The sequence below is a fragment of the Aulonocara stuartgranti genome (genome assembly GCF_965226115.1).
Source record: "Aulonocara stuartgranti genome assembly, chromosome: 3".
NCBI classification, from domain to species: domain Eukaryota; kingdom Metazoa; phylum Chordata; class Actinopteri; order Cichliformes; family Cichlidae; genus Aulonocara; species Aulonocara stuartgranti.
In genome coordinates this window covers 31049777-31075110 of record NC_138941.1, presented here as the reverse complement: position 1 = coordinate 31075110, position 25334 = coordinate 31049777, and the positions used below count along the sequence as shown (strand labels likewise).

General features: G+C 41.7%; 1 protein-coding gene across 7 annotated transcripts in view; it reads right to left on the bottom strand.

Annotated features, from left to right (window-relative positions):
• The window catches only part of slc8a4b (solute carrier family 8 member 4b), a 130617-nt gene that overhangs the window by 9747 nt on the left and 95536 nt on the right, over positions 1-25334 (bottom strand). For 6 of the 7 annotated variants that reach the window (XM_082526014.1, XM_082526015.1, XM_082526012.1 and 3 more), the window contains 5 exons: positions 9577-9683; positions 7081-7205; positions 6308-6343; positions 5547-5646; positions 3548-3820 (listed from right to left, as the gene is read on the bottom strand). In XM_082526014.1, the coding sequence (XP_082382140.1) occupies positions 3548-3820; positions 5547-5646; positions 6308-6343; positions 7081-7205; positions 9577-9683 (641 nt within the window). The remainder of the gene's footprint in view (positions 1-3547; positions 3821-5546; positions 5647-6307; positions 6344-7080; positions 7206-9576; positions 9684-25334) is intronic. The other variant, XM_082526018.1, reaches the window with a different exon arrangement.

Here is a 25334-nt window from a genome sequence, read left to right as displayed (position 1 = left end):
ATGTTTCTTAAAAGGAATCAGTTTGCTAAAGAAATATCTTCACTTGTCTAAAAAGCAACTTAAATCCCAATAGGTGCTCAATGAACATTTATTTGCTATTTCATATAAGGCTGTTCGATATAAGATATATATCGGATGACGATATGAAAACGTCTATCGTTTCATTTTACGCTATCGTTTGTTTCGTGGTGTCGCAAAATAAACTGTTTACGGCAATATTTTTCATGACTTTGATGGTCACTGTAGTTTATTAATTTCTTAAAGCTCTCTCTTTCTCTTATATTTAAAATAACCACGCTACAGGCGGATACGCGACTGTTTTTCCACGTTGTTGTTAGCAACAGTGACGGTAAACCCAGCGTGTGGCTCCGCCGTCCACTTGTTTATTTTCCACATAAACCTTTCACAATAAAGCTGAAGATCCTGTTGGGATTTTTCAAAATAAACTGAAATGATGACAAACAGGAAGAGCAGTTGAAACAAATCGAGGACCTTATTTCTAAACGAGGGGCTACCTCTGTAGCATGGACATGGTTTTGTTATGAAAAGTATGACACGGACCAGAAAACTGTACTATGCAAATTATGCAGGAAACTGGTCGGTGAAAACACTCGACTCCAGGTACACGACGCCCAGCTGAAAACACTTCACACGAGTCGAGTTACCCGAGATTCACAGAATTTACAGAAAATTTAAAATTTTTGTGATATATATCTTTGTCGGGACAATAAATGTCTAATATCGGGATATGAGATTTTGGTCATATTGCACAGCCCTAATTTCATATGTTTAAAAATAGAAAACAGAACTGTCATGGTTGTGGGTCTCTGACCCAGTGTTTTGTGTTTGTGGACTTTTTTGAATCTTGATAAGTCATTATTGTGGTATTCTTAGAGTTCTCATATTTCCTAGTTTAGTTTTCTTCGTTTATGAGTTTCTGATTCTTGTGTTTATCCTTTGTGGTTCTGGTTTAGTTTCCCTTATTGTTTTGTCCTCAGTGTTTCCTGTCTTGTTATGATAGTCTCTTGTCCTGCATGCATTGTTTAGTTTTCCTTCCCCTCTCTCGTTGCGTCTGATTTGTTCCTGCTGTGTTTCTCTCCTGTTTCCCTCGTTATCCTGCATGTGTATTTAAGTCTTCAGTCACACTCTGGTCGTCGTGGTCTCCATGTTTGCAGTGTGTTTCTTGTGTGTAGTTCATGTTCCTTTATTGTGTCCTGGTTGCAAGAGTCTTAGTTCTAAACTTGTTTCTTTTAGTGTTTTTTTTTTTAATTTTTATTTTTACACCACATCTGACTTCTTCATCACAGCAAATAAAGCTGCCTCTTAGATTTAAATCCCCCGTCTCTGAGTCCTGCGATCTGGTCCTGCCTAGCCAGCCACACAGGTAACAATGATGAGAACAGCCTGTTTAATGCTGTGGTGAATGTACGCAGACCTACTGGAGTGTCATCTTCTGAACATCTTCATTTGGCTCGTATAAACTCCTTTCGTCCACACTATTCCTGCTAAACGGTCACAAAAATATCTAAAAGTTCTCATTTGATGAACGAGGCTGTGCAGATTTTTATTGTTATACTAAAACAATTTAAATCCTCTGTTGCAGCAACTTCCCACAAAATTCCAAAAGGACTTTCCACAGTGAAATTCATGTATTTAGACCAAAGGAAGAGCAACAACTAAATCAATATTATCCAAAAAGTCAAAAATCAGTTCACACAGAGATAAACTTCAGGTATGAAGCAGCGTATGAGATGAAGACTGCAAACCAGCGTCAGCATTTGTTCACCACGGATGCACATATCAAACACCACTTACCGTTTAAATACCTCAGATGGCTACAAATGAGCTGTGCAAACCTCTTAAACAGGCAGAAACATTTTTGCAGCGTGCAGCTTTCAAACCATCAGCGTTTGCTCTCTAATTGCCTGAGTCTGCAAATTCTGTGTAAATTGGGCCGATAATCCTGGAGTGTGTCTCCAATCAAATAACACAGAAATGCTTTTATGAATCTCGAGGAGGACAGAGAGAAGAGAAGGAGGAGGGAAGGGCGCATGTCAGAGAAATGGAAATGAGAGAGCAGATGAGTGTTGCTAAGGAGATCACACACGCAGAAGGCAGCAAACACTCCCTGTGAAAGTCATAATGGCCCGCTGGAGATGCTGCATGCTAACTTGCAGCTCCTCGACAGGAAAAGCACACGTTTTTACCCACACGCACGCCTGATTTCTACAGCATACACAGGTCAGAATGATGGATGATCCAATAGCAAAAACACTAAGAGGAGGAAAGAAAGAGCGGAGTAAGGTAACACCAAGTCAGAGTAACAAATTGACCAGAATGGGGCATGAGAGCCTAACAGATAAGTGGGGGGACTATGAGAGACTAAAGAAGGAACAGATAGAGATCTGGCTGGGAGTGAAAGTGATCAGAGATTCACAACAAGAGGGAAAATGAAAACATTAGAACCTTGCAAAAGGAAACGCGCTGATTTACGGATCTAAAATTCCCCTTCACACACCATAACATGGTTGTAGAAGGAATTGATTCAAACACTACTTTCCAGAGACCTCATCACAAGCCATCCAAGTTACCGCCCGGAAGAGCAGCACAGGAGCCGTTTCTATAAATCATACGAAGGGGCAACAATAAACCTGCTGACGTTAGGAATGAGGCAGGGAATTGAATGAAAGTCTGGGGACGATCTGCCCACTCCGGGCAAGAAAAAAATCCGAGGCTGAAGGCTGTGATGGAGCCGGAGTTTTACAATTATATTTTTGATTTCGATCCTGGAAGTCAAAGCGGCTGCTATTGAAATCAGGCGCAGGAGAGAGGCTTGTGTTTGTTTATTTACATCTGAACTTTGGAGGGAAGACGCAGCTCATTTCATGTCTGGTGAAACGGAAAGCTCGAGTGTGGTGTAATGGGAGGGGAGGAATTTGTAACATGGCAAACGTGGAAAATAATCACTCTGCACCACTGTGGCGTAACACCGAGCCATCTGTTTCTGTTTGAGTCCCGCTAAACCTCTCCTCATACCTGTATTCAGATCAAGCTGCAAGCTGGGAAAATCTTCTTCCTGCTTGTTTTCAACAACCGCACTCATACACAGGCATTACTCATAATAACCCACAATACCACATCTAAATGTAACCATGTGTCTAACTAATTTTTCATTATCTAGCTAAACTAACCCTAACACAATCACACTAAGAGGTCACACAAAGGTGGTGGTTATGAACTTAATAGGTTAAATCAGGGTTTTTCAATCCAGCTAAAAGCGTGTTCTCAGGAAACGGGTGGTATTTATCCATGCTGACCAATCATCAGCATGGATAAGACACTGTAACCATTGTTGAAAGTTTGTATTTTAACCCAATCTAACCAAGTTGTTTGAAAGGTGAAACAATATAAAAGAAATAAAGATCCCAGACACGTTTTCTGATGTGTTTGATGAGCTGGCCATTGATGAGCGTGTGGTGGTGAATGTTTTGGTGCTTAGATTGGGATTTAAAGTCAAATAATAAGGCTCTTCCCCACTCATCCTCACCTGGCACTGATGTTCCCAGCGCTACAAACACCACAGCCGTCACCGAGTCTTTCAGTCCTATCGTGCAGCCGAAGTGAGATGCCAGATCGCCCGTGACTGCGGTGAGGACGCCGATAAGCGATATGGAGACGATGAAGCAGGCCCAGCCGTTCCAGTACTCTGTGGGAGGGACGAAGGCGAACAGAACCTTCCAGAAGACGGTGAGGAAGTGCATGATGTAGTCGAAGCAGGAGGGCAGCCGCTCCTCGCCGCTCTCCTCCTCGTCATCATCTCCTTTGGGTAGGTGGGAGATTGAAACGGAGTAAAAGTAACAAGACGATTAATAAAAAGGAATGAGACAAAAAGAAGAAACAAGACAGATAAACTTCAGCTTTAACTCTAGTAAGAGACAGAAGTTTGATATCTTTTCTTGTCACATTTATCTCCTAAGTCTCTTGATTAGCTTAGATTAGCATAAAGACTAAAAAACAGCTGATCTATAGCTTTGCTTAAAGCACCCATTTAGCAGCACTTTAAATCTCACTCAATTTGTATTTGACATTGTTTTAAATATTTTAGTCATGACTTGATGAAAAGCAGCTGGTATGTAGCTGTAATTCACAAAAACTACCCAATATAAGCAAAATGGCTAACTGCCTGAAATACCTCCCCAACCTAACATTTTAATTAGAAGCTAATAACTTATGTCATATTAATTGATAAGCTTTAGAGATTATAGAAATATATTTAAATTAAGAGTGAGGGGTTGTTTTAAGCAACACAAAATGCTGTATTAATTAAATGCTATAATGTACCAATAATTGTGCTATGTTATGCTAATCTAGCTTGCTAGTAGCCCATACTATGCCCATATATGAGAGCTGTTTCATTCAATCCCATTCCCACCAGTTTACAGAGTCAAGCATGCAGCCTTACTTTCTGCCTTTACAAATATTTGCAAAAGAAAATTTTTTTGAGTGTGATACTGTAATCAAATGTCACCATAGCAACTAGCAAGTAATTTTGATACATTTCTTCTGTCCAAGATATTCCAAAGTGAATTCTAAGGGATATTATTCAATAGTATATAAAACCTGCTCTACTGATTCAATACGTGCAGAGTACCCTCTCATCCAACATCAGTTTCTGCCTACGTATCCCCCAATTCGGATGAATGGGCAGAAATTCCTACAGACACACTCCAAAGAGTGGAAGCAGTCATAACTGCAACTCCATATGTGCATGAGTAACATGCAGGTAGAAATATTCTTTTGTCCATGTACTGCATTTCCTACAATGTCAAACTACTTTACATAACTAAAACTGAATCAGACTTCTGTCTGTGACAGTAAAGAAACAGACTATGAATGTAATAAACGAAGCTTATGCGTAAGTTCAATAGGGAAGATCTGTAGTCACTCATCTGTCTGCTTCCCAGGTGTTGATGGATAATCTAAGCTTAGATTATCCACATCACTTCCACTTTCCCACGCTGTCAAGCTGATTGTGACATCACATGTCTAGTCCAATCAGCTTTCTGCTGGCCTTCTTCTGACCAATCAGCTTTCACTCTGCATACTGTACATCTGTCATTCTCCTTTGCAGTTGCCTTCGTGCAACTCAGGCTCCATTCAAGCCTCCATCTTCATCTCCACCACCAGTGTCTAGACTCTGGGGAGTCCTGCTCTAATCCCTATCACCACTGAGATCCCGTTCTGCTGCGCCGGGCCATCAGGGTCTAACCGCCAAATATCTCAAACTGAATTCTGTATATCAATAAATCACTTTCAATTCCTTCTGATGATCTCTCCTTATCAAAATACACTATAAGGGTCCAAATTAAATGCTGATGTCACGTTTTAAGAAAAGTTCTTTCCCTTCATCCACCATCTTTAAAAATAAAGTCAAGAAAAATGTCAGCCAAAACCACTGTTCATAAATCAAAATGAAGCCCTTTGTGTGTGTGTGTGTGTGTGTGTGTGTGTGTGTGTGTGTGTGTGTGTGTGTGTGTGCGTGTTACCTGCACTGACTGTAACAGCATTGACAAACTGTTCCCTCCAGCTGCTGCTGCCCACCACCAAGGCCAAGTTTGTCTTCTTGATCAGCTTATCTACTGTACTCTATACACACGCACACACAAATATACAAACGCACAAATATCAACCATGCCATTGCATACAAATCAGGCAGAACAGGAAAAACACAACCCTCAAGCTGTTAATTCATTCGCAGCTATACAGAAAGAGGAAACTGCTGACTTCAGGCCTTTCGGTTAAAACCCAAACCATACATTCATTGAAATTTTCAGGCCCCGGTACTCCAGGTATAAGGTGTGCTAATTAATATAAAGCTGTGAAATCAGCCGTGCCACATTTTACTTATGCTCGCTGTAAAATTCAGGAAGAAAAAACCTTCAGGCATTCTGCTTCAGTGTTTTAGTCTAAAACAGGCAAGAGAAGAAAGATGATAAAAGATGTTGTAAAAGAGCTGACAGCAGCTAAGGAGCACAGCACTAGCAGTCATTACTGTAACTTTACTGACAGGGCTTGGAGGGAATTCTGAATTTTTTACTATCTACTATGTTAAAAGCATCATAAAATGGTAAATGTGCCATATTTTAGCAGTCACGGTAAGATAAATTACTAAATAATCTCGATGTGTGGCAACGCTTAATGATTTATAGATTGGGATGTGATTAACCCAGGCACCATTAGTACATTTCAGTATTGTACAGTAGATGATTAGAGAACAAGCTTTGCATGCATGAAAATGATGGATTACCTTTTCAGCATGCCTAAGAAGTGTATTTACTGCTCTCTGCACACAGACACACACACACACACACGCACACAAAATGACAAAAAATGGACACGTGAGATGATGAAATCTGTACGCAGACACACGAGTGGTGACATTTCGAGACCAAACAGAGATGAAAATGACGAATGAGAGGACAAATGAATATGACAATTAACAGGAAAAATAAGTAACGATATGATGACACAAGATGAAGAGACAGGCATCAGTTAGGGGTCCACGTGAAGCCACAGAGAGCCCTGTCGTTGTGTCGTTATTGTGTTTCCCCGGCTGCACACTCGTGACGATGGTGTTCGTCAGAGTTAGAAATGGATCAGATCTAGGAAGGCCCGCCTCCTAGTGTTAAAATATTTATGAAAGAACAAAGCCAGGCTTGTTTAATGCCTGTTTTGTACTGAAATATGATGAAAGCATATCGTCTGTGTTGGTTCTCAGTCATCCAGATGATGGAAGGAGCTTGAAAAGAAAGCGACTTAACTTCTTTGAGTTTCTGAAAACATCGTGTTAATAAATTATTAACTTATTTTTTGCAGGTCCTTTTTAAAAATCAGCAGCATCCTACCAGAGAAGGCGTTGCTCTACATGCATCCACTGCAAAATGAAAGAATGACACTGGACATTTAGTTTTAGCGACCCAGCAGGACTTAAAATGCATCTGATAGAAGAATCGCTCACATACACCTGCTCTGGTAAAGGCATTGTTAGTGCAGTATCGGCACGCACAGACACACACTTACCTTGAACTCGTAGGACTCCTCTATGACCACTTCTACCTGTGTGTGTTCGCCCAAACTGGGACAGCCCATCTTGGCCACCTCTTCCTCCTCCGCCCCCACCAAAGGCTTGTTTTCATTCGAGTCACCTAGGTGACAATAGAGATGAGTAGTGATGAGACTTTACAGTAATAACAGAAACAGCTACCTGCCCAGCCTGGCAGCAGAGAAGCACATGACAAGAACGGGTTGGTGCTCGTTGGTTAGCAGTGACTGTACTTTCAAAATAAGAGCAAACCTTTCAGTTTCAGTGGATGTGCCCTGCCAGGATACTGTTTACGCGTTTTCATTTTGAAGTGTCTTTATTACTGCTCCATTTACTTGCACTCTGACATTTTTAAAGGCCAAAGCTAGTTTGCTAATATTTTCACATATAGGACTTATTATTATCTAAGATCCTACTTAAAAAAAAGTCAATGAAAAGATATTAAAAATAAGGTCTGAAATGTTTCCTTGTGTTATTCTGAGTTTTTTTGTTTAACAGTGAGATATTTTTAAGGATTTAAGATGAAAATTGTGTCTAAAATGGTAGAGAAAATATCAAATACTAGTTACATATCATACAACAGAACATAACATGTAACATGATAATTGTACTGTTTTATTTATGCAGTGATGGAAATCTTCTATCATCTATCAATACTTTCCACCTTTATTGGTCCATACCTTCTGTTTGGGAGGGATAGCCAATCAGAAGACTTAAAGACAGAGGAATTAAATAAAAGCTGTTTTAGCAACAAAGACCAATGTATGAGCTACAAAAGAATGATATATATAACAGTGAATCATCTAATGTCACTCTGGTGGAGTGCACGAAAAAAAAAAATGGAGCTGGAAATGAACATAATAGGTCCATTTTTAAATTTTAGCTCAGCACAATTACTCTAGGTTTGGGCAGTCACGTTACTCAAATATCTCCGTGGCATTTAATCATCAAATCTTGCCCTGAGGGTTCTCCATATAGTCGTTTGCTTAATCTTCTAATTTGACAGATTTCAGACATCATCTTAAGACTCTTTTTTTCATTATTCTCAGCAGAGACCACAGCAGTGTGAACTATTACTGAGAAAACGTATGCTGTGGGTTGTGAAAGAATATTTATGTATATGCTAAATCTTTAAACATGGGAAACGCGAGCTTTATCCGCAAAAACTTTACATTTTCTCCCACCTCTCTATTGCGCGCTTCCGTGTATGCTGCAGCATCTCTCCCAAACGTCTCCTTGTTCGCTCACGTTTCCAAAACAGACAGCAAGTTATTAATTTTTGCCGTTATCAGTGTGTAGCTCGCTGTAATTGAAAAGCTGTGTACTGTATGTGACAGCATTATGTGGTTGCCAGTCTGCTCGCTCTGTGACAGCATTATAAAACCCATCACATTTCTGTGTAATGAAACATGCCACGGCATGCCGCAGGCTATGGGCTCTTCCTGTGTGACATCTACACTATAGACGCTTTGAGAAGAGCCTCTGTGTGTGTTTAAAGAGTGATAAAGCAGGAAGATTCTGGTGCGGCTAATTGGCTGGCACGTCTTTAAAGACACAAAATGAACGCGGCGAAGAAATTTTGTTTGAAAAATACGTGAACTTTCTGATTGGGACACATTAGCTGCTCTTTGAAGCTGCTAACACATTCAGAGGTACAATGCTGGTAATGTTTAGCACTAAATGTGGAATATATATATATATATATATATATATATATATAAAAATGACATATTGACTTTGAGCATTGGTTCTCTCCAGCCTTGAGTCACCTCGGGGAGATCAGCTGTCTCTCTGTTAAAGAAGCCTTTTAAATTTTCATCTAAAGCTTCTCACATTCTTAAAAAAAAAGAAGGGCGGGGGCTTAAATGTTTTAGATTCTTGGATTTCAAAGATCTGCGCGGGTTTTGAATTAGCAGATGACAGTACGAGAGGAAAGAAGCTGATCGAGATGGTTCATTTGCCATGACTAAACTGCAAACTGTGTTCCATCTGCGACGACGCTGCGATACTACAGCGATTCCAGACAACGAAAGGAAGCTTTCTGGCTTTTGTTTATACTGCATACACCAAACCTCCTTATGGTGACATAATTAAGCAGATCACATGCTGATTTGGATGAGTTATTACTCCTATCCCTCCTGTGACACGATTACTTCAAAAACGCATCGCAGCTCAGGGCCAGTGATGTCGAAATCCTTCCCAAGTCACATCCTCAGTGGCTCAAAGTGAAATGTTTCCACGGTTAATCTGAGTTTAGATTGGAGGCTTCAGGTAATCAATGCTGGTCTCACCTTGTCTCCAAGCGACAGATGTGCACCGGGCCTGTTTGCTGATAAATAAAGACGTCATTCTGTCTGTCACACTTTCCCTGTTCCTGCTCTCACTCCTGACTTCTTGATACTCTCTTTGAACAAACACACACACACACACACACACACACACACACACACACACACACACACACACACACTCACCGTGTTTCTGTCCTATCTCCAACAGAACAGGCTCTCCCAGCTCGATGGTAAAGGTCTTGTTCTTCTCATACTCTTCATCATCAATGATTTTCACCTCGATGATCTTCCTGTTTGTTAAAAGAAGAGAGAGACGACGAGGCTCAGTGTGTGCAGTCCAGATAATTACCTTTTTTGGTTGTTCTCCATCATAGTAAGAGCTTGTTCATGGCAAAGGACCAGTCTATTAAAACTCTCCCCGTGACAGGTTGTAATCGGACACGAGGTCATTTCTGCTGCCCCTACACTGAAAAACACTGACATAAGTAATCATTATACTACCTAACTTGAAGTAACAGTTATAATAAACACACCCAAAAAAGGAAAAATAATTAGATTTGATCCCCTTGTGATTTCTCTCAGAGAAAAGGATGACGAGTCTGAGCAAAACTGAAGGCTGAAGCCCAGATTGGCAGTACTCGGGGGAACGGCGTGTGAGAGTGCTAGCTACCTCCCAGGCTTGACAACTGACAGTGATGCTATGAACACCACAACTACTGGGGAAACATTTTCAATCAGGAGCGCCCTGGGGAGCAACTAAAATGCAGTGCAGAGAGTTTTGAGGGGATGTGTAAATTGGAGCGGAAAAAAGGTGTGGAGATTTTCAAAAATAGCTATTGGAGCACTTCTTAGTACTGCTTGTGTTGCAAAAGACAGATTATTGATATATTTAAATAATGATTTTATTGTCTTCATAAAGAAAAGAATCTTTGAAAACCATAAAAACGAATAATTTGTGTCTAAAACTGCAGACATTAAGGTGTCAGTGCAGGGAGGCTGTAAATGTGACGGGAGTTTAACAGGACAGACTGAAAGCTGTGATTGCTTTGCATGTGGAGTTTCAATGTAAACCAACAATAATTAAACCATTCTTTGTATGTGGCAAATCTATTGAATCAATTTTTCCCCACTTTAAACATCTGCAATTTTTTTTAACCTCACAAAGTGTGTGCGTTCATATTTACTGGCTTGTTATTTCCTTCAGTTTCCACTCAGTGCATAGCTTCTGTCTTTCTGCGTGTTACATTTACCAGCTGGTTTCGCATGTTTAACCGGCTTCATATCTACGTTTCTTTGTGTGAAGCACAAAAACCCAGACCAGAGCTACTTCTTAGCAATTGAGGACTTTTAGGAGGAGACTAGGTTAGTTGAATCTTGTGCCATGATGATTGAAAGCCATGGCATTCGCAAGGCCTCTGTGTCGGGCTCCTCAGACAGCTAACGACCCCCGGTTCCTGCCAGGATTGGTCTGGTAAATGCTAGATTACTCGTGAGAAAACTTTTATGCTTGGGATTTCAAATCCCGAGGACTGGATTCACTCTGCGTGACTCAGATGTGGCTGAATGCTGGAGCGTTCAGCTGTGTGTTAACACAAAGTCCAGGTGTCATTCTCAGCAAATTCACCCCAAGATCAGACCATGTAATGTACATAGAAACCACAAAGAGCCAAGAGTTGGAGCTCAGAGAGTACGGACTTCAGTTAACATTTAATGAAACGTTAAATCTTAAAGGTCTTGACGGTACAATCAGAAAAGGAGTAGAGCTTGTTTTGAAGGAGAAAGCCTCTTCTTTCTAAAAGAACACGGCAAAGTTGCATCAACAAAAACCACAATATGTCTGGAACAATCCTTTGGAAAGACAAGAACAATGTAGAGATGTTTGCCTGTAAAGCACGCTGAAGCATCTGGAGAAAAGCAAACTCAGCATATCATCAAAAGCACCACATATCGACTGCCAACCACGGGGGTGGAGGGTGATGATTTGGGGTTATTTTGCAGTCACGGGGCCTGGGCAGCTTGCAGCTATTGAGTCAACCATGAACACCTCTGCATATGAAAGTAGTCAAATGTATGGCCATCTGTCTGACAGCTAAAGCTTGTCTGAAACAGGGTCATGCAGCAGTGATCCCAAGCACAGCAGCAAATCTACAACATAACGCCTGAAAAAGAAAACAACTGAGGTGTTGCAATGGCCCAGTCAAGGTCCAAACTCAACTAGATTCTAACAATCCCACATACAAAGACAATATGCACTGCAAGCACCTTCAATCAAGGCTATTCCCTCTAATTTGGGTGTTCTATCGAAGATGTTAATTTCCTATGTCTGCCTTTGCTTTGCACCACGGTACTGCTGCTGATTCTGAATGGTGGGATGATATTTACTCATCACTACCAAACACATCTGTGCGTTTAGATTCTGTGGAAGATGAGGTCAAAGCCTATACACTAAACTGCTCGATGTAAATAAACATTTCAAACAGAACTGTCTGGCTGAACCAAACTTAGTTCATTCAGGACAACGATAATCAAAAGGAGATTGTTTGGTTCATCTGCAATGCGTTATATTTGGCGGTATGGCTCAGTTCTGGGAAGTCCCCACACTTCCAAGCGCATACGTGGAAAGCATAAGCCAGGGAGAGCAGTTAAAGCTACAGCAATGCCACATAGAGATGTAAGTCACAGCTGATTATTATTTTAAGACCATAAAATATAAAACTGGTTAAATATAACAAAGCCAAGAAAGGAAGATTTTATCAGAGAGGACAAAGCTTCAGCAAATTATACTTCCAATTACTTTAAATGGAGAGATTAAATGTTTCACTAAAGTCATTACATGCAGCGTTTATCCTCACTTTAAAAGGAGAACTACTTCTATAGCTTATAAAGTATTTCTCTGTTTAATTGTTATTTGTGCGTGTCGTGCAGCAGCTTTGATGCTTCTAAGGAAATTTCATCAGGTTTGGTATCTTTCTGGCCCGTTTCATCTTCATCACCACGATCCATCTGCGTCTACCAAGCGGAGAGGAAGAAAGAGCGTTCACTTCCACCTGGTTGTGTAATCGCACGTTTCGCTGTGAGCCATGTTGACTATAATGCGGAAAATAGGCTTTGCTTCAGCAGAAAGAGGAAGCGAGAGGGAGAAATGGGCGGGGAGACGTATATGGAGGGTGGAGGAAGGGCAGCGAGGGAAAGAGAAAGCGACGGAGGGGAAGAGACGTGGAAGTCCATTTTTATCGTTGGCGAGCTGTCAAGGCAACAGTGGATGTAACTTGATTGATTTGGTATTTCCAGCGTCACATCAGCGTGAGTGGCCAACTCCCAGCCAGTGATGGAGAAGAAATTAAAATGTTGTTTAATCAGATGTGAAACAAAAGGAGATAAAAAACATCCTATATTTAGGAGGACTACAGGGAACTGAAATTACGCTCGTTATATCCACAGACTGTAAATAAAAAATGGTGGTGCTTTTAATGCTGTATATTTAGGCAAGTTTACTTGGGAATCTGTGGCGACTGACTTGCTTTTGGAGCCAGCCATCAGTGGCCATTAGAGAAACTGCATTTATGTCTTCTTCTTGCTTTATTATGTAGCTACTTTCATGCCACAAGGTGTCGCCACAGCGGGTAGCTCCACATGTCAGTCTTAGCATCCTGACGCATCCTCAAAGGGGATTTGTGTCTTTAGCTGGAACATTTGATATTGTTCAAATGATTTCACAAATGAAATTGTAATGCTGAGTTATGTAAAAGATTACACAGACATCGTTAAACCTTTTCCTCTGAACTGGGATTTTTTTTTTTTGTAGCTTAGCATTTGTTACGCAGCACGTTTGTCAAACTTCTGATTATCTAGAAACTACAAAAACTGGAAGAAAATCATAAAGTTTGAAAATAATTATCGTAGTATGAACTCTAATGCTCTCTGGTCACCATGGTAATGCCTAAATATTTCTTGGAAAAAAAAAAAGACGCACAACTACAACACAGGAAAAGACCCAGGGAAACCGAGTTAACGATAAAAACCCTGAAAAAAATAAATTTCACACCCGAGCTGGTACCGGTCCGTGGCCCTGGGGTTGGGGACCGCTGCTCTACTATTAAATTCAATGCTTTAAAACCCAACACTTTGACTTAAAGTGAGCTTCTGGCAGCGGCGCTATATTCTACTTTTAGTGGAGATATCATCTGAATTTCAGGAGCGGGGCGTCTCCTCCATCACCCCCCTCCGGCCTCAGGCTATAAAAGCCCCCTTTCACCTATACCTGCTGTTCTCATTTTCATGCCCCACCCTTCCCCCCCATTTTCCCTCTCTTTTCTCTTCCTTTCCTTCATTCACTTCTCGTTAGGAGCAGTCGCAGTCCCCTTTGAGGCCTTCCCCAAACCGCAGCACCAGCTCACACTTCCTCATGCCTCATCGCCCATCGTTACAGAGGATGTGGTCCCAGCTAGTTATTAGCTCTAATTTAACATCAGCTGCTAAAATGTGAACATCCATCTGAAACCAAGAACTCAACGTTCTAAACACACACAAAAAGACAATTAAAAGGTAAATTAAAAAGGCACAATCGCAGTAAACTCCAATGTGACCACATAGAAGGAAGAACGAGAGTAGCAACAATAAATAAGCACAAACTGACAGTGACATGGGCGAGGGAAGACAGAGGTAAGTGGATAGAGAAGTAATGAAATGCAAAGCAGGCAAACAGAGAGGAGGAGGAAGTGAAAGAGGAGAGATAGGGATGGGATGAAGAAAAAGGAGGTGACAGAGAGGAAAAAGGCTGGAAGATGAATATGAGTAATACATAGAGTCTACTGAGATATGAGGGGTTACAGCTAAATACACACAGAGTTCATTCAGTGTTACAAGACAACCAGGACAGAGAACCATGACCATAAAATGCCCTTTGCTGAATTGAAGAATGAGGCACTGTGTCTACGTTCATAGATAAACAACAGAACTTGATGCATAACTCTAACCCCAGCCATTCAGGTGATGTCATTTTTATTTTAGATAAAATAAAACATTTGTTTTGGTAATCAGGAAACAAAGAAGATCATAAGTCTAAATGACATGTCTGTTTTGCTTTTCTCAAAACATAGCGTTACTGTAACGGATTACAGGTGGGAGCTGAGGCTCAGAGGTGATGCACATCTCCTCTCCTCATTGCACAGCCTCATGTCCACTCTACAGTGACTAAGGCCTCCTGCAGGAGTGTCCACTCCCTCCCAGACACCTAGTGATGATGTGAGCCAAAATGATGATGAGAGTCAGTTTAGGAGGAAACGTCTGAGTGGAAATACTGAAGTCTTCCAGAAGTCTTTCCCCTAGATCACAGATGAGATTTATTGATGATTTCTATAAAGTAGCAGAAAGTGCATCTCTAATCCTTAGCGACAGTCTGACAGGCTACCAGTGGAGACAGTGGCGACCAAAGGCTTGTCTTCAACGATCATGGGACACATCTCAAAGCAGGACTTCAGATCCTTAAATCCCCCCACCTTCTGTTTGGAGACTTTTAAAGCAGAAGTGATCACAGGCAGGGCTTTAGTGAAAGGATTCACCATTCTGTGTCCTGCTTTTGCTTTTTAACAAGCCAGAGATACAAACTTCTACAAACCACAGTAACAAAAGAACCAGGCTTTTTTAAAAAAAAAGGGATTGTTCTTTAAACCTCTTGCTGAACTTGTGAATCACTCAAAGTCGTACTATTTGAGGCTGTGCCTGGCAGGGCAGAGGTCCTGATGGAGGACTTTAAAGTTGTCCTTCTGGCCTGCAGCATCATAGGCACGGAGATAATACCACCTCAAGCCTTGTTTGAGCCTCGTGGGCAGCTCAGCGCTCAGCCCAAATGAGAAGAAACTAAGCTGGAAAAAGGGAGCTCACAAAGCTGGAGCTGTGTCTGCAGGAGGAATGAGGAGGTGAAAATGAAGAAATCAACACTGACATCATTGTAACTTGTCCACTGATTTCATCCCCTGGGAACCACTGTCCAGACTACTTCCTAGGGGATGTGCCACAAGCGGCCTTATAACGCTATAATAATAATGGATACTTTATTGATCCCCATGGGGAAATTACTTGTTTTTCTCTGCATTTGACCCATTCACTCAGTGAAGCAGTGGGCAGCCCACTAAGCAGGTGCCCGGGGAGCAGTGTGTAGGGACGGTACCTTGCTCAGGGGTACCTCAGGGTAGCCGTTAAGTGGATTCGAACCACCGACCTTCCGATCATGGGGCGACCACTTTACCTACTGAGCTATCCCTGCCCCCCATAGATTTAAGGTAAACGTTGATGGACTGATTCTTATAGCACTTTTCTTCTCTCCCGGAGCACTCAAACCACTTTATACAACATGCCTCGTTCATCCATTCACACCAACTTATACAAGCACTTTTTTCTATGCTTAAGTGCTTTCTATCTAACATTCACAAACATTCATACTCTGATGGATGTATTGGAGAGCAACCTGGGGTTAGTATCTTGCCCGATAGTATTTGGCATGCAGACTGGAGCAGCCAGGGATCAAACCACCAACATCCACGACCTGCTCTACATATATACTTTTGCTTCTGCTTCTATAGATCTTTTTTTTATTGCCAAACAGGCTTCGGGTGCAGGGAGAAAAGGATACGATCTGAAGAAGTTAAGGCTCCAGCAGCGCTTATTTATAAAAAAAATAATGCTATTATCTATTTAACAAAAATGAACTCAAAATGCAAGAACAGTGCATAAAAACACGTCCTAATGTCCTAAATTTGTGATATTCTTCCTTTTTACACATTTTTTAAATCTTTCCCTTCCGTCTCGCCTTCTGTTTCTACCTTGTTACTTTTTGACACCTGCTCCCCAGAAAGTTCCTCTGTCAGAGCGGAGCCTCAACGCCCCGCTCTGTCAACGGACTGACACAAAAATCAGACACATACCAGGTTCACTGAGCAGACAACTTGCACTGCCAGAAATAGAGACTTTTAGAAGGACAGAGTGAAAAAAAGGTCAACAAAAGGTGTTGTTGATTGAAAAACCCCAGACAGAACCGAGTGAGCTGTAAATCGATTTAATGGGTAAGTTTTATACCGTTGCAGCGTGCCTGCGTGTTTGTGCGTGGCTCTAAAGTTCTTACAGGAGCGACGGTCCGAGTTTGGTTTGATTAGTTAAGCCCTCACTGCATTACTTAATGGACAAAACCTCTGTTTATATCTTTGTCTCCATCACTTTCCATTTTCTCCTACCTCCATTCCTGCTTTTCTGTTTGTGTGTGTGTTGTGTGCATGAGTGCTGTTTCAGGCACTGAAAGACAGTCCACCATATTTTTATAGAAAGAGCATCGTAGAGAACCGCAGCAGCTAACAATTCATTTTCTTAAGTGATTCTGATTTATATACACACGCCAGTTTTACTATTGTGCCTTCTGGTGGAACCACTAAATCTCTTATTCATGTATGCACTCGCTCAGAGACAGGATTGCAACTATGCAAACTCATGACGGTAAAATATTTTAGTTTAAAGGGTAAAACTTGGAAAAGGGAAGCCGAAGTCTGGCTGTGAAAATAAAACAAGAACAAAGACGAGGAGCGAAGACGGGGGGCGTATATCTTGAGCAGACCTTTAGATGGCTGCCAGGATGGTAATGGACATAACAACAAGTAACAGGATTACAAAAATTTGATTATAGTCCAAAAGGGAGAATAGCACTCTGCTACAGATTTTGATAGTTTACCGAGAGTGACCCAGCGTATCTATCTCAGATATGGTACACTATGCTCATTGCTCCCTGCAAATATGATGCACAGAAAGTGGAGAGTGATGAGTAATTATCCCATGAGAGCCGACAGGTGGATGCTCGGGTAGTGGAGGGGACGAAACAGCTGCAGGGCAGCGGCAGCACTGACATGTCAGTTGGGAAACTTCTAGCTTAAGTAGACTGCAACATTTGGAGGGTGTGATTGGTAAATTACTGTACTGCAGGTTTCACTCCATTTGCTAAAGCTAGCATTAGCTAGATATTTTAAAAGAATTACGAGCTTTTTATGAGCTGCTAAAAAGTCCTGCAGCTTGTCTGTTGGTAAACAATATCAGCTGGATTAGGATTGTTGCTAATTCTGCTCTTAGCATGCAGGACATGACTCATCTCGACTGCACACAAGTCTTTCCTGCTTTAGCTTACATTTACCCCGTCAAGGTGGCGCGCAGCTAAGTCTGCAGCCTGTCTCTAACCCTAGCTCCACTAGCAGCATCTCGTGTTAGCCTATTTCCCTAGACAACAAACACAACGGTCTTGCAGTTTCTTAAACAAGGATGAATGCCCTTCCTCTGCTTATTCAGCCCCGAATGCTGATGCTTTCACCATCTACACGTGTCCACGTCAGGCTGTTCTTCTACCAGAATACTCCTACATACTACGAAAGGTTAACGCAAAACATGCTTGATAGCAGCTGAAAGATGACAGCTGAGGAGAGGGGGCAGCGATCCGCCTTTTACAGACTCCGGGCTTTGCTCTGTTTAAGTTTACATCTAAGCAGTATTTCAATCTGGATCCAAACTGCTGAGTGCACATGCATGACACCGTCTGGATTTCTTAGCTTGAAAGGAAACCTCTTTCTTTACCCTCACACAATGAGGGAAGCTGACGTTGTACAGTAATCCTGTAAGCTAAAAGCTCAAAGCACTTGATTTCACAGTTCGATGTCACAGTCATCTCAGGCACACGGCTGTTCAAACCTTCTGTTTGTGACCAGCATCCAATCAGATGAAAGCTAGCTTAAACGGAGAGAACCAAAAAAGCTTGTTTCAGACCACTGATTGCGCCAAGACCCATTATAAGTAAATAAGCAAGTTTTGAACTGTGACTCATGCAAAGGCACTCTGGTAGAGTCAAAGAATAAAAGCATGGAGATGAGCACAATAGGTCCCCTTTAAATAACAAATAACACAGGCTGTTTGTTGAATACAATGCTATGAAAATCCAACTAAAATTCCCAATTCGTCATTGAAATCCTACATTTTTGACTGTCGGAATGCCAGAAACGACTTTATGAATGAATCCAGAGTAAAAACTGCTAACGCTGCAATCAAGGAGGATTTTTCCTTTTCAAAGATAGTAGAAAGATGCAAAAAGACATCACTGAAGAGCTGATCAAATGATATGAATGGTTCTGAATATCACTCATACACCCACACATGCTTCTACATGAGCAGGTAGGCTGAGAGAAGTCCTTCGTTTAGCTCTTCTCGTCTGCGTGGAAGCAACACAAACAAAGCAATTTGAGTGAGGCCAGCAGAGAGAGGGTGAGATAAAAAGCTCTTTAGGGGAGAGATATCACCCCTCTTAATGATATCACGGAACGCATAATGAGGAAATGCAAAATACACATACGCATACTGACTGGTCTCTGGCTGTGGTGAGTAATAAAGTTTTATCTCTGGTGTGTATGTGGGAAGATGGAAAGGTGCAGGGGATGAACTGAGGGTGAGAGAGAGGGGTACGGGGAGGAGGGGGAGAAGAGGTAAGAGAAGCAGGACATTAAAATGAGGAGGAGGATGAGGAAGGGACACAGATGAGGGTATGAAGTGAGGCTAAAAAAAGGGAGCTAAGAATGAAAAGCCGAAACAGATGAGAGCGAATTAAAAAAAGGTTTCCCCAGCTTCTCACACAGGAAATTTAATGCGATTCTGGCACAAGTGACCCACTAACGATTCAAAAATATATGGATGATTGTTTTATCTCCAGACAGATGCGCTCTCGATACGAAGTCATCTGTGTGTTTCTGCACAAAAGGTGCATGAAAAAAATAGGTTTTTACTTCCAAGTCCTCAATATTTCATATGTTAAGACTCCACTAAACTCCAAATAAAATTGTCATTTGTATACTTTAGCAAAGTTGCTAAACCTGCAGTCAAATGAAGCTTTGGAAATCCTGTCACGCAGCATTCAGGGTACTTTAGTGACTAATCTGCTATAGTTGTAGGCACAGCTGGTGTTTGTTTTCATGGGGCAGCTGCCGCAGCTGCTACTTTCGGGTACACTGCTTGGTAACGCGATGGTACAAAAATGATGGTGGATAGCAAGAAAGGCTCAAAGTTAATAAGGCAAGACCTGGAGGACAACTCGCAAAAATAGGGGATGAAATCTTATAGGTGGAACCAAAGAAAGAAACTTGAAGTATCACATCAAATCCAGGGTTTAGGGGGAGACACACACATATGCACACACACAGATCACAGATGCTCTATTGGATTGCAATCTGGTGCCATTTGAGTACAGTGTCATTATTCAACAAAGTAATTTGAGTTGTGCTTTGTGACTTGGTGCGTCACATGTTAGCAGCAGTAGCTGTGGTGCTCAGGTTCTAGGTTCTAGGTTCTTTATTATTTGTCACATGCATAGTTATACAAGTATAACACACAGTGAAATGTAGCCTGACATGCTCCTCGACATGTGCAAAAGTAGGGGTGCAATGATACACAAAATTCACGGTTTGGTTCGGTTAGATACTTTGGTGTCACGGTTCGATATTTTTTCGATACAAAAATGATCATGCCTTTTTAATTTGTCATTTATTAAAATTCTAAATATATATTTTAACTCAAAAGTACAGTTTTTAAATGTAATGTTGCTGAAACAACAAAATAAAATAAAAAATCTATCTGATTGAAGAATCACTCATCTTTGGAAAAGAGATTTTATTACAGAGAAATGGCTCTTTCCAACATAAAAGCTATACTATCCGCTTCTTCTGGGCTATATTCTCAGCAGCATATTAAACATATCAGGTCCCCATAAGGAGAATCATGTGCTAACGGCTGTCTAAATGACTCGGGTAAAGTTTGTAGCATGCATGCTTGTTGTTTTTGTCTGCTTCCACTCGTCTTTGCACTAGGATGATGTCGGCGTAAATGTGCAGTCATATTCGTTGTGTTCCCACTAGTGCTGTCAGCGTTAATCTCGTTAAAATTACATTAACGCCATAACGCGGCAAATCTCCGTTAACGAGCTACCGCGGATCACCCTGTGCGTGGCCGGACGGAGTCAACACGTTAACGAGCAAACTGCGCTAACGCACTAGTTCCCACCAATGTAACTGAGCATTGCGTGGCACATCCGACATACTGTTTTACTTTTGCCCATGACGCGCTTACCGTCAGGGTCATGTTTCACATGAAAACCAAGATAGTTCCAAACGCCAGATCTGAATGAGGGGGGGGAGGTTCAATTTGCCATGTTGCAACAAGCTTAGCTTCTGTCTTGCTAGCTTGCACTGTGCTCAGTGGATCTGCGCTCGACAGTGCAGCCTAGGCAGAGTAGTCGAACGCAGATCCACTGATTTCATGCCATTTATGCCAAAATCTGACCCTATTGCCCAAATGTCACAGTAGAAATCGAGGGGTGTTCAGACTGGACTATGTTTGTCCAACTAGAGAACAGACTCCAATTTTCCTAAAGCACTGTTAACATTGAAATGCTGGCAGCAGCTGGTTACAAAACTGTGTACCGTATTTATGGGACCATAAGGCACACGGTGTGTGTGTGTGTAAAATCCTAACCTCGTTATATTGTGTAAAATTAAGCTCACAAATCACATCACCTCCCTCACACATGCACACACAAATCCTGCAAGATGCACCATAATCCAGAGGAGCTACTTCTTTCTCCTGCTCCACGAGGAACAGAAGAAAAAAAAACAGGATGAAGGAAAAGGATGGAAGAGAAGGGATGAGGAAAACTACACAGGAATGTCAAGAGTATTAAATAAAAGACAGAATGAAAGAAACGTCTGACGTGAAGAGCGATCCGATTATGGAAGGAGGGAAAAGGGGGAAAGAAAGAGAAATCAGAGGATGGGAAATTAGTTCCGGGGGGATGATGGGAAGAATGAGGAGGAAAAAAAGACAAGGGAGTAAAAATCTGATCAGACATGTTGCCTGTGTTAGGTTTGCAAATCGAAAGCAAGTAGAACAGAAATGAGGCGACACACATGTGCGACATGCAGACACGTGAAAGTGACAAAGTGAACATCGCACATTCTGCACACTTGCACGCAAACACTTTCATTTCTCTCCTGATCATCATCCGCCCTCGCAGCTTCCCCCTCGCTCCTGCTCCCTCCTCCACAATCCTATCGTTACATTTGCATGAATGAGGACTGGGACTGCTGTGAAATAAAGCGTATGACATGTGACCGTCCATGGGATTGGTGCTGCGGGGACGCAGTGTGCACATGTATGTGTTGCTTCTGTTCCAGATATGGAAAATATATTCCTCTGTTGTGATCATAAAAGCTGCTCGTCTCTGCGGCTCTGTGTCCTAATTGGGATTGTTGCGTTACCCCACTCCAATATCTCTTTCTACCTCTGCTGCGTGTGATGTGCTACTTGGAGATGGTCTCATGAGGGCAAGACTGACTTTACCAGATTTCAAGAGGGAGGGGAAAAAATGAGAAAAAGGGAAACAGAGCGAGAAGACATTAAAATGTTAAAGGAAATAAGCACAATGACAAAAAAAAATGAGTGAATGAGAGTGAATTGGTTTTTATTCGGCATGGAGAGTCAAGTCTGAGGGCTTAGCGTAGCTCAGCCTCATGATGTCGATGACAGACGAAAGACAGACCCACACGCTTGCCTTTTTTAGATGGCAGTTAGCCCCTTTTTGTGTAATTTGAAAGTGCGAATAGAGTAGAGCAGAATCCCCGAGTGGCACTATGAAAGGGTTTTGGGTACAGAGGAACAACGACACACGGTGTGCCTCCAAAGGGAATCGCACAACCTCATGAGAGCGTATGAGTCTCTGAGTTAGCTGACAAGTTTTCTAATGTGGTTCGTTTAGCTTGGGTCAGAGGTTTGACCAAACACTTTGACTTTATGTAACAGCTTATATAACAGCTGACAGCCATTTTTGCTGTGAAGGAGCCGTGGCTGCGGCTACAGTTCAGCCCTAGAAAACGGCAGCCTACACCGTGGAAACTGTGATAAACAGCCGGGCAGTGCTCACCTGTACAGAAACGACAGTTTATTAGTATTATCATACCTTGAGGCGACTTTTGTTGTGATTTGGCGCTATATAAATAAAATAAAATTGAAATTGAATCATACTGCAGCAACTCATTTTGTCCTTCAGGCAGGCAAATGAAACATGCACCTTGCAGATTTTAACAACTTCGCAAATCAAATGCAAAACAATTTCCCGAAAATATCCACAAATATTGATGAATCCACACTGTGGAGCACGAGTCTGCTGGTACTGCTGGTGAAACTGTGCTGTCCTTAAGGACAAACTCATGTTGCCTGGTGGGAGGCAACCTGTCTCAAAACAATTGAGGCCTACCTGCAATCACTCTCAGGCAGATTTGCGAATGCTTGCAAATAACTGTCGTCTAATTCATAAACCAGCAAGTTGCAATCAGTCTAAGTTAGCCTGCGATGATGAGCTCAACCCATCTGTGCTGTGTAGTCTTTGGGAAAGGGGGCTTGATTGGTTCCCAATTAGTTGTGTTCTGGTATATTCCTATACAGATGCAAGGTTAGGTTGCAATTAAATCACTGTCCTGCAGCAACTACGTCACTGTTTGTGGATGAATTTTGGTTCTAGATGTTCTAGAGCAGGGGTGTCGAACTCCAGGCCTCGAGGGCCGGTGTCCTGCAGGTTTTAGACATCATCCTGGGTCAACACACTTGAATCAAATGATTAGTTCATTACCAGGCTTCTGGAGAACTTCAAGACATGTTGAGAAGGTAATTTAGCCATTTAAATCAGCTGTGATGGATCAAGGACACATCTAAAACCTGCAGGATTCCGGCCCTCGAGGCCTGGAGTTCAACACCTGTGTTCTAGAGGTTCCAGCTGAAATGGCTGAATTTGTGACGTTTGCTGATTCATGGCTGTATTATCACAAACAGTTTTCAAAGTTGACCCTGTTCAATTGCAAAATGACAGCAGTTCGACTGCCACTTCACAGGCGACAAGATCACAAGCTCATTGCACTCATTGGTTGCAATATTTTAGTTAATGCTGCAGTCTCCAACCACTGTTTTTCCCCACTGTGACTGTAGCATTACACACCATCTCAGACTCTTTAACTTAACAGCTTGAAGCTCTCATTAAGGTTAACTGTCAGAAGGTTTGCCATGGCGATGACCAACTTACATACAGCAGCAGCCCACCTGACTTTGTTTCTTCATGTTTTCAAATGTTGTGGCTGCCAGTTCCCACTCACCCCCTACTGTAAATGCTTTCAGCAGCTTTCAATTATACATTTGCATCAGTTCTTTTTCCTTTGATGCACGGAGGGAGGAATGGATGGAAATGAAGCTGGAGGAAAAGATTTTGAAACAAAGAATATGGAATTACAACACACAGAAATAAAGAAACAAGCAAATAAATCGAAGAATGAAGGATGGAGCAGTCAATGGGGACTAACAGATGGAGAGATTAAAGCCAAACACAAAGATTCAGCGTGCAAAATCCAGGGCGGAAAAAAAGAAGCCCTCAAAGCTCCACAGAGACGGAGAAGAAGAGTAAAAAATGAGGCCGATAAACCGGAACGACGCAACTTTATTGCAACTTCTATTTATCCATTCTCCATCTTTGTCACGGGCGGAAAACATCCTGAAATACAAGTAGTGTTGAAGACAAGCAAAGAGAGATAAATAGGCAACAGCCACTTTTCCACGTCTGACGTCATTCTGATCTTTTACCCCCTCCCGCCTCTTCCACTCTTTTCTCATCTGTTCTCATGTATGATTTAACGCTGCTCATCATATATTAATGATCTGGTCAAGTAAACGGCTGTCTTGAAGCAAGAATGTCACAACACGAGGGCAAAATCTACCTAACAGCCTTCCACTGTCGGTGTTGAGATTGGATTAACTTTAGCCAATTCTTCTTGTTTTTCCCCCGTAAGCATCGCTGGGGTTATTAAACTCTTCCTATTCTCAACATTCTCTGATAGGCTCATTACCATTCTTAGTTTTAATTAAAAATGCAAACCTATTTTTTAATAGCTGCACAGTTTCATCAAATCCAAATAGTCTTTGAGTCTTATATAACCAAAAAATTATTATACCACATTTGGTTGCTTTGGAAGGTTTGTAATCCTCATTGCAGTCAATATCTATTACTTAATGAAGCATGACCCATCTTAAGGCTGTCACCAAGGTGATTAACATTGTGCTTTATTACAGCGGTCTCCAACTTTTGTTGCGTCACAGACCGACAATATTTTCACGGACTGGCCTTTAAGTTGTTGCGGATAAATACAACAAAATAAAACCAGTACCAGTTTTTAAAAAAAAAGATTTAGTCATAACACACGGGAAAAGACATGGGGAAACTGAGTTAACGATGAAAACGATAAAAAAAACCAAAACAGATTTAAACCCTGAAAACCATAAATTTCACACCCGAGCCTCAAGTCTCGCTGACCAGTACCAAACGACTCACGGACTGGTACAGGTCCGTGGCTCGGGAGTTGGGGATCGCTGCTTTATTACACTGCAATTGACAATGTTCAAATATGATTTGCTGGTACTGAATACATGTCCAGTGATAAAACAATGTGACATTATACCTAGGCTCTTTTGTTTGAATCATATAGCAGCGCTCCAGCTTTAAACTTCAGGTAAACATGCAAACATAACCACTTGTGCTAAAGTAGTTAGCATTACACATCGAATGACAGCTGTAGGAGAAAAAACTGAGCACATGTGTGCGGGGTGGCTGTTGCTCAGGTGGTAGATCGGGTCACCTACTCACCGGAAGGTTGGTGGTTCGATCCCAAGCTCCTTCAATCTACGTGCCAAATATCCTTGGGCAAGATCTTAACCTGTTGCCCTCCAATGCATCCATCGGAGTGTGAATGCGAGTGAATGTTAGATAGAAGCAACCTTAGATAAAGTGATTGGGTGAATGCACAAGTTGTATAAAGCGCTTTGAGTGCTCAGTGAGAGTA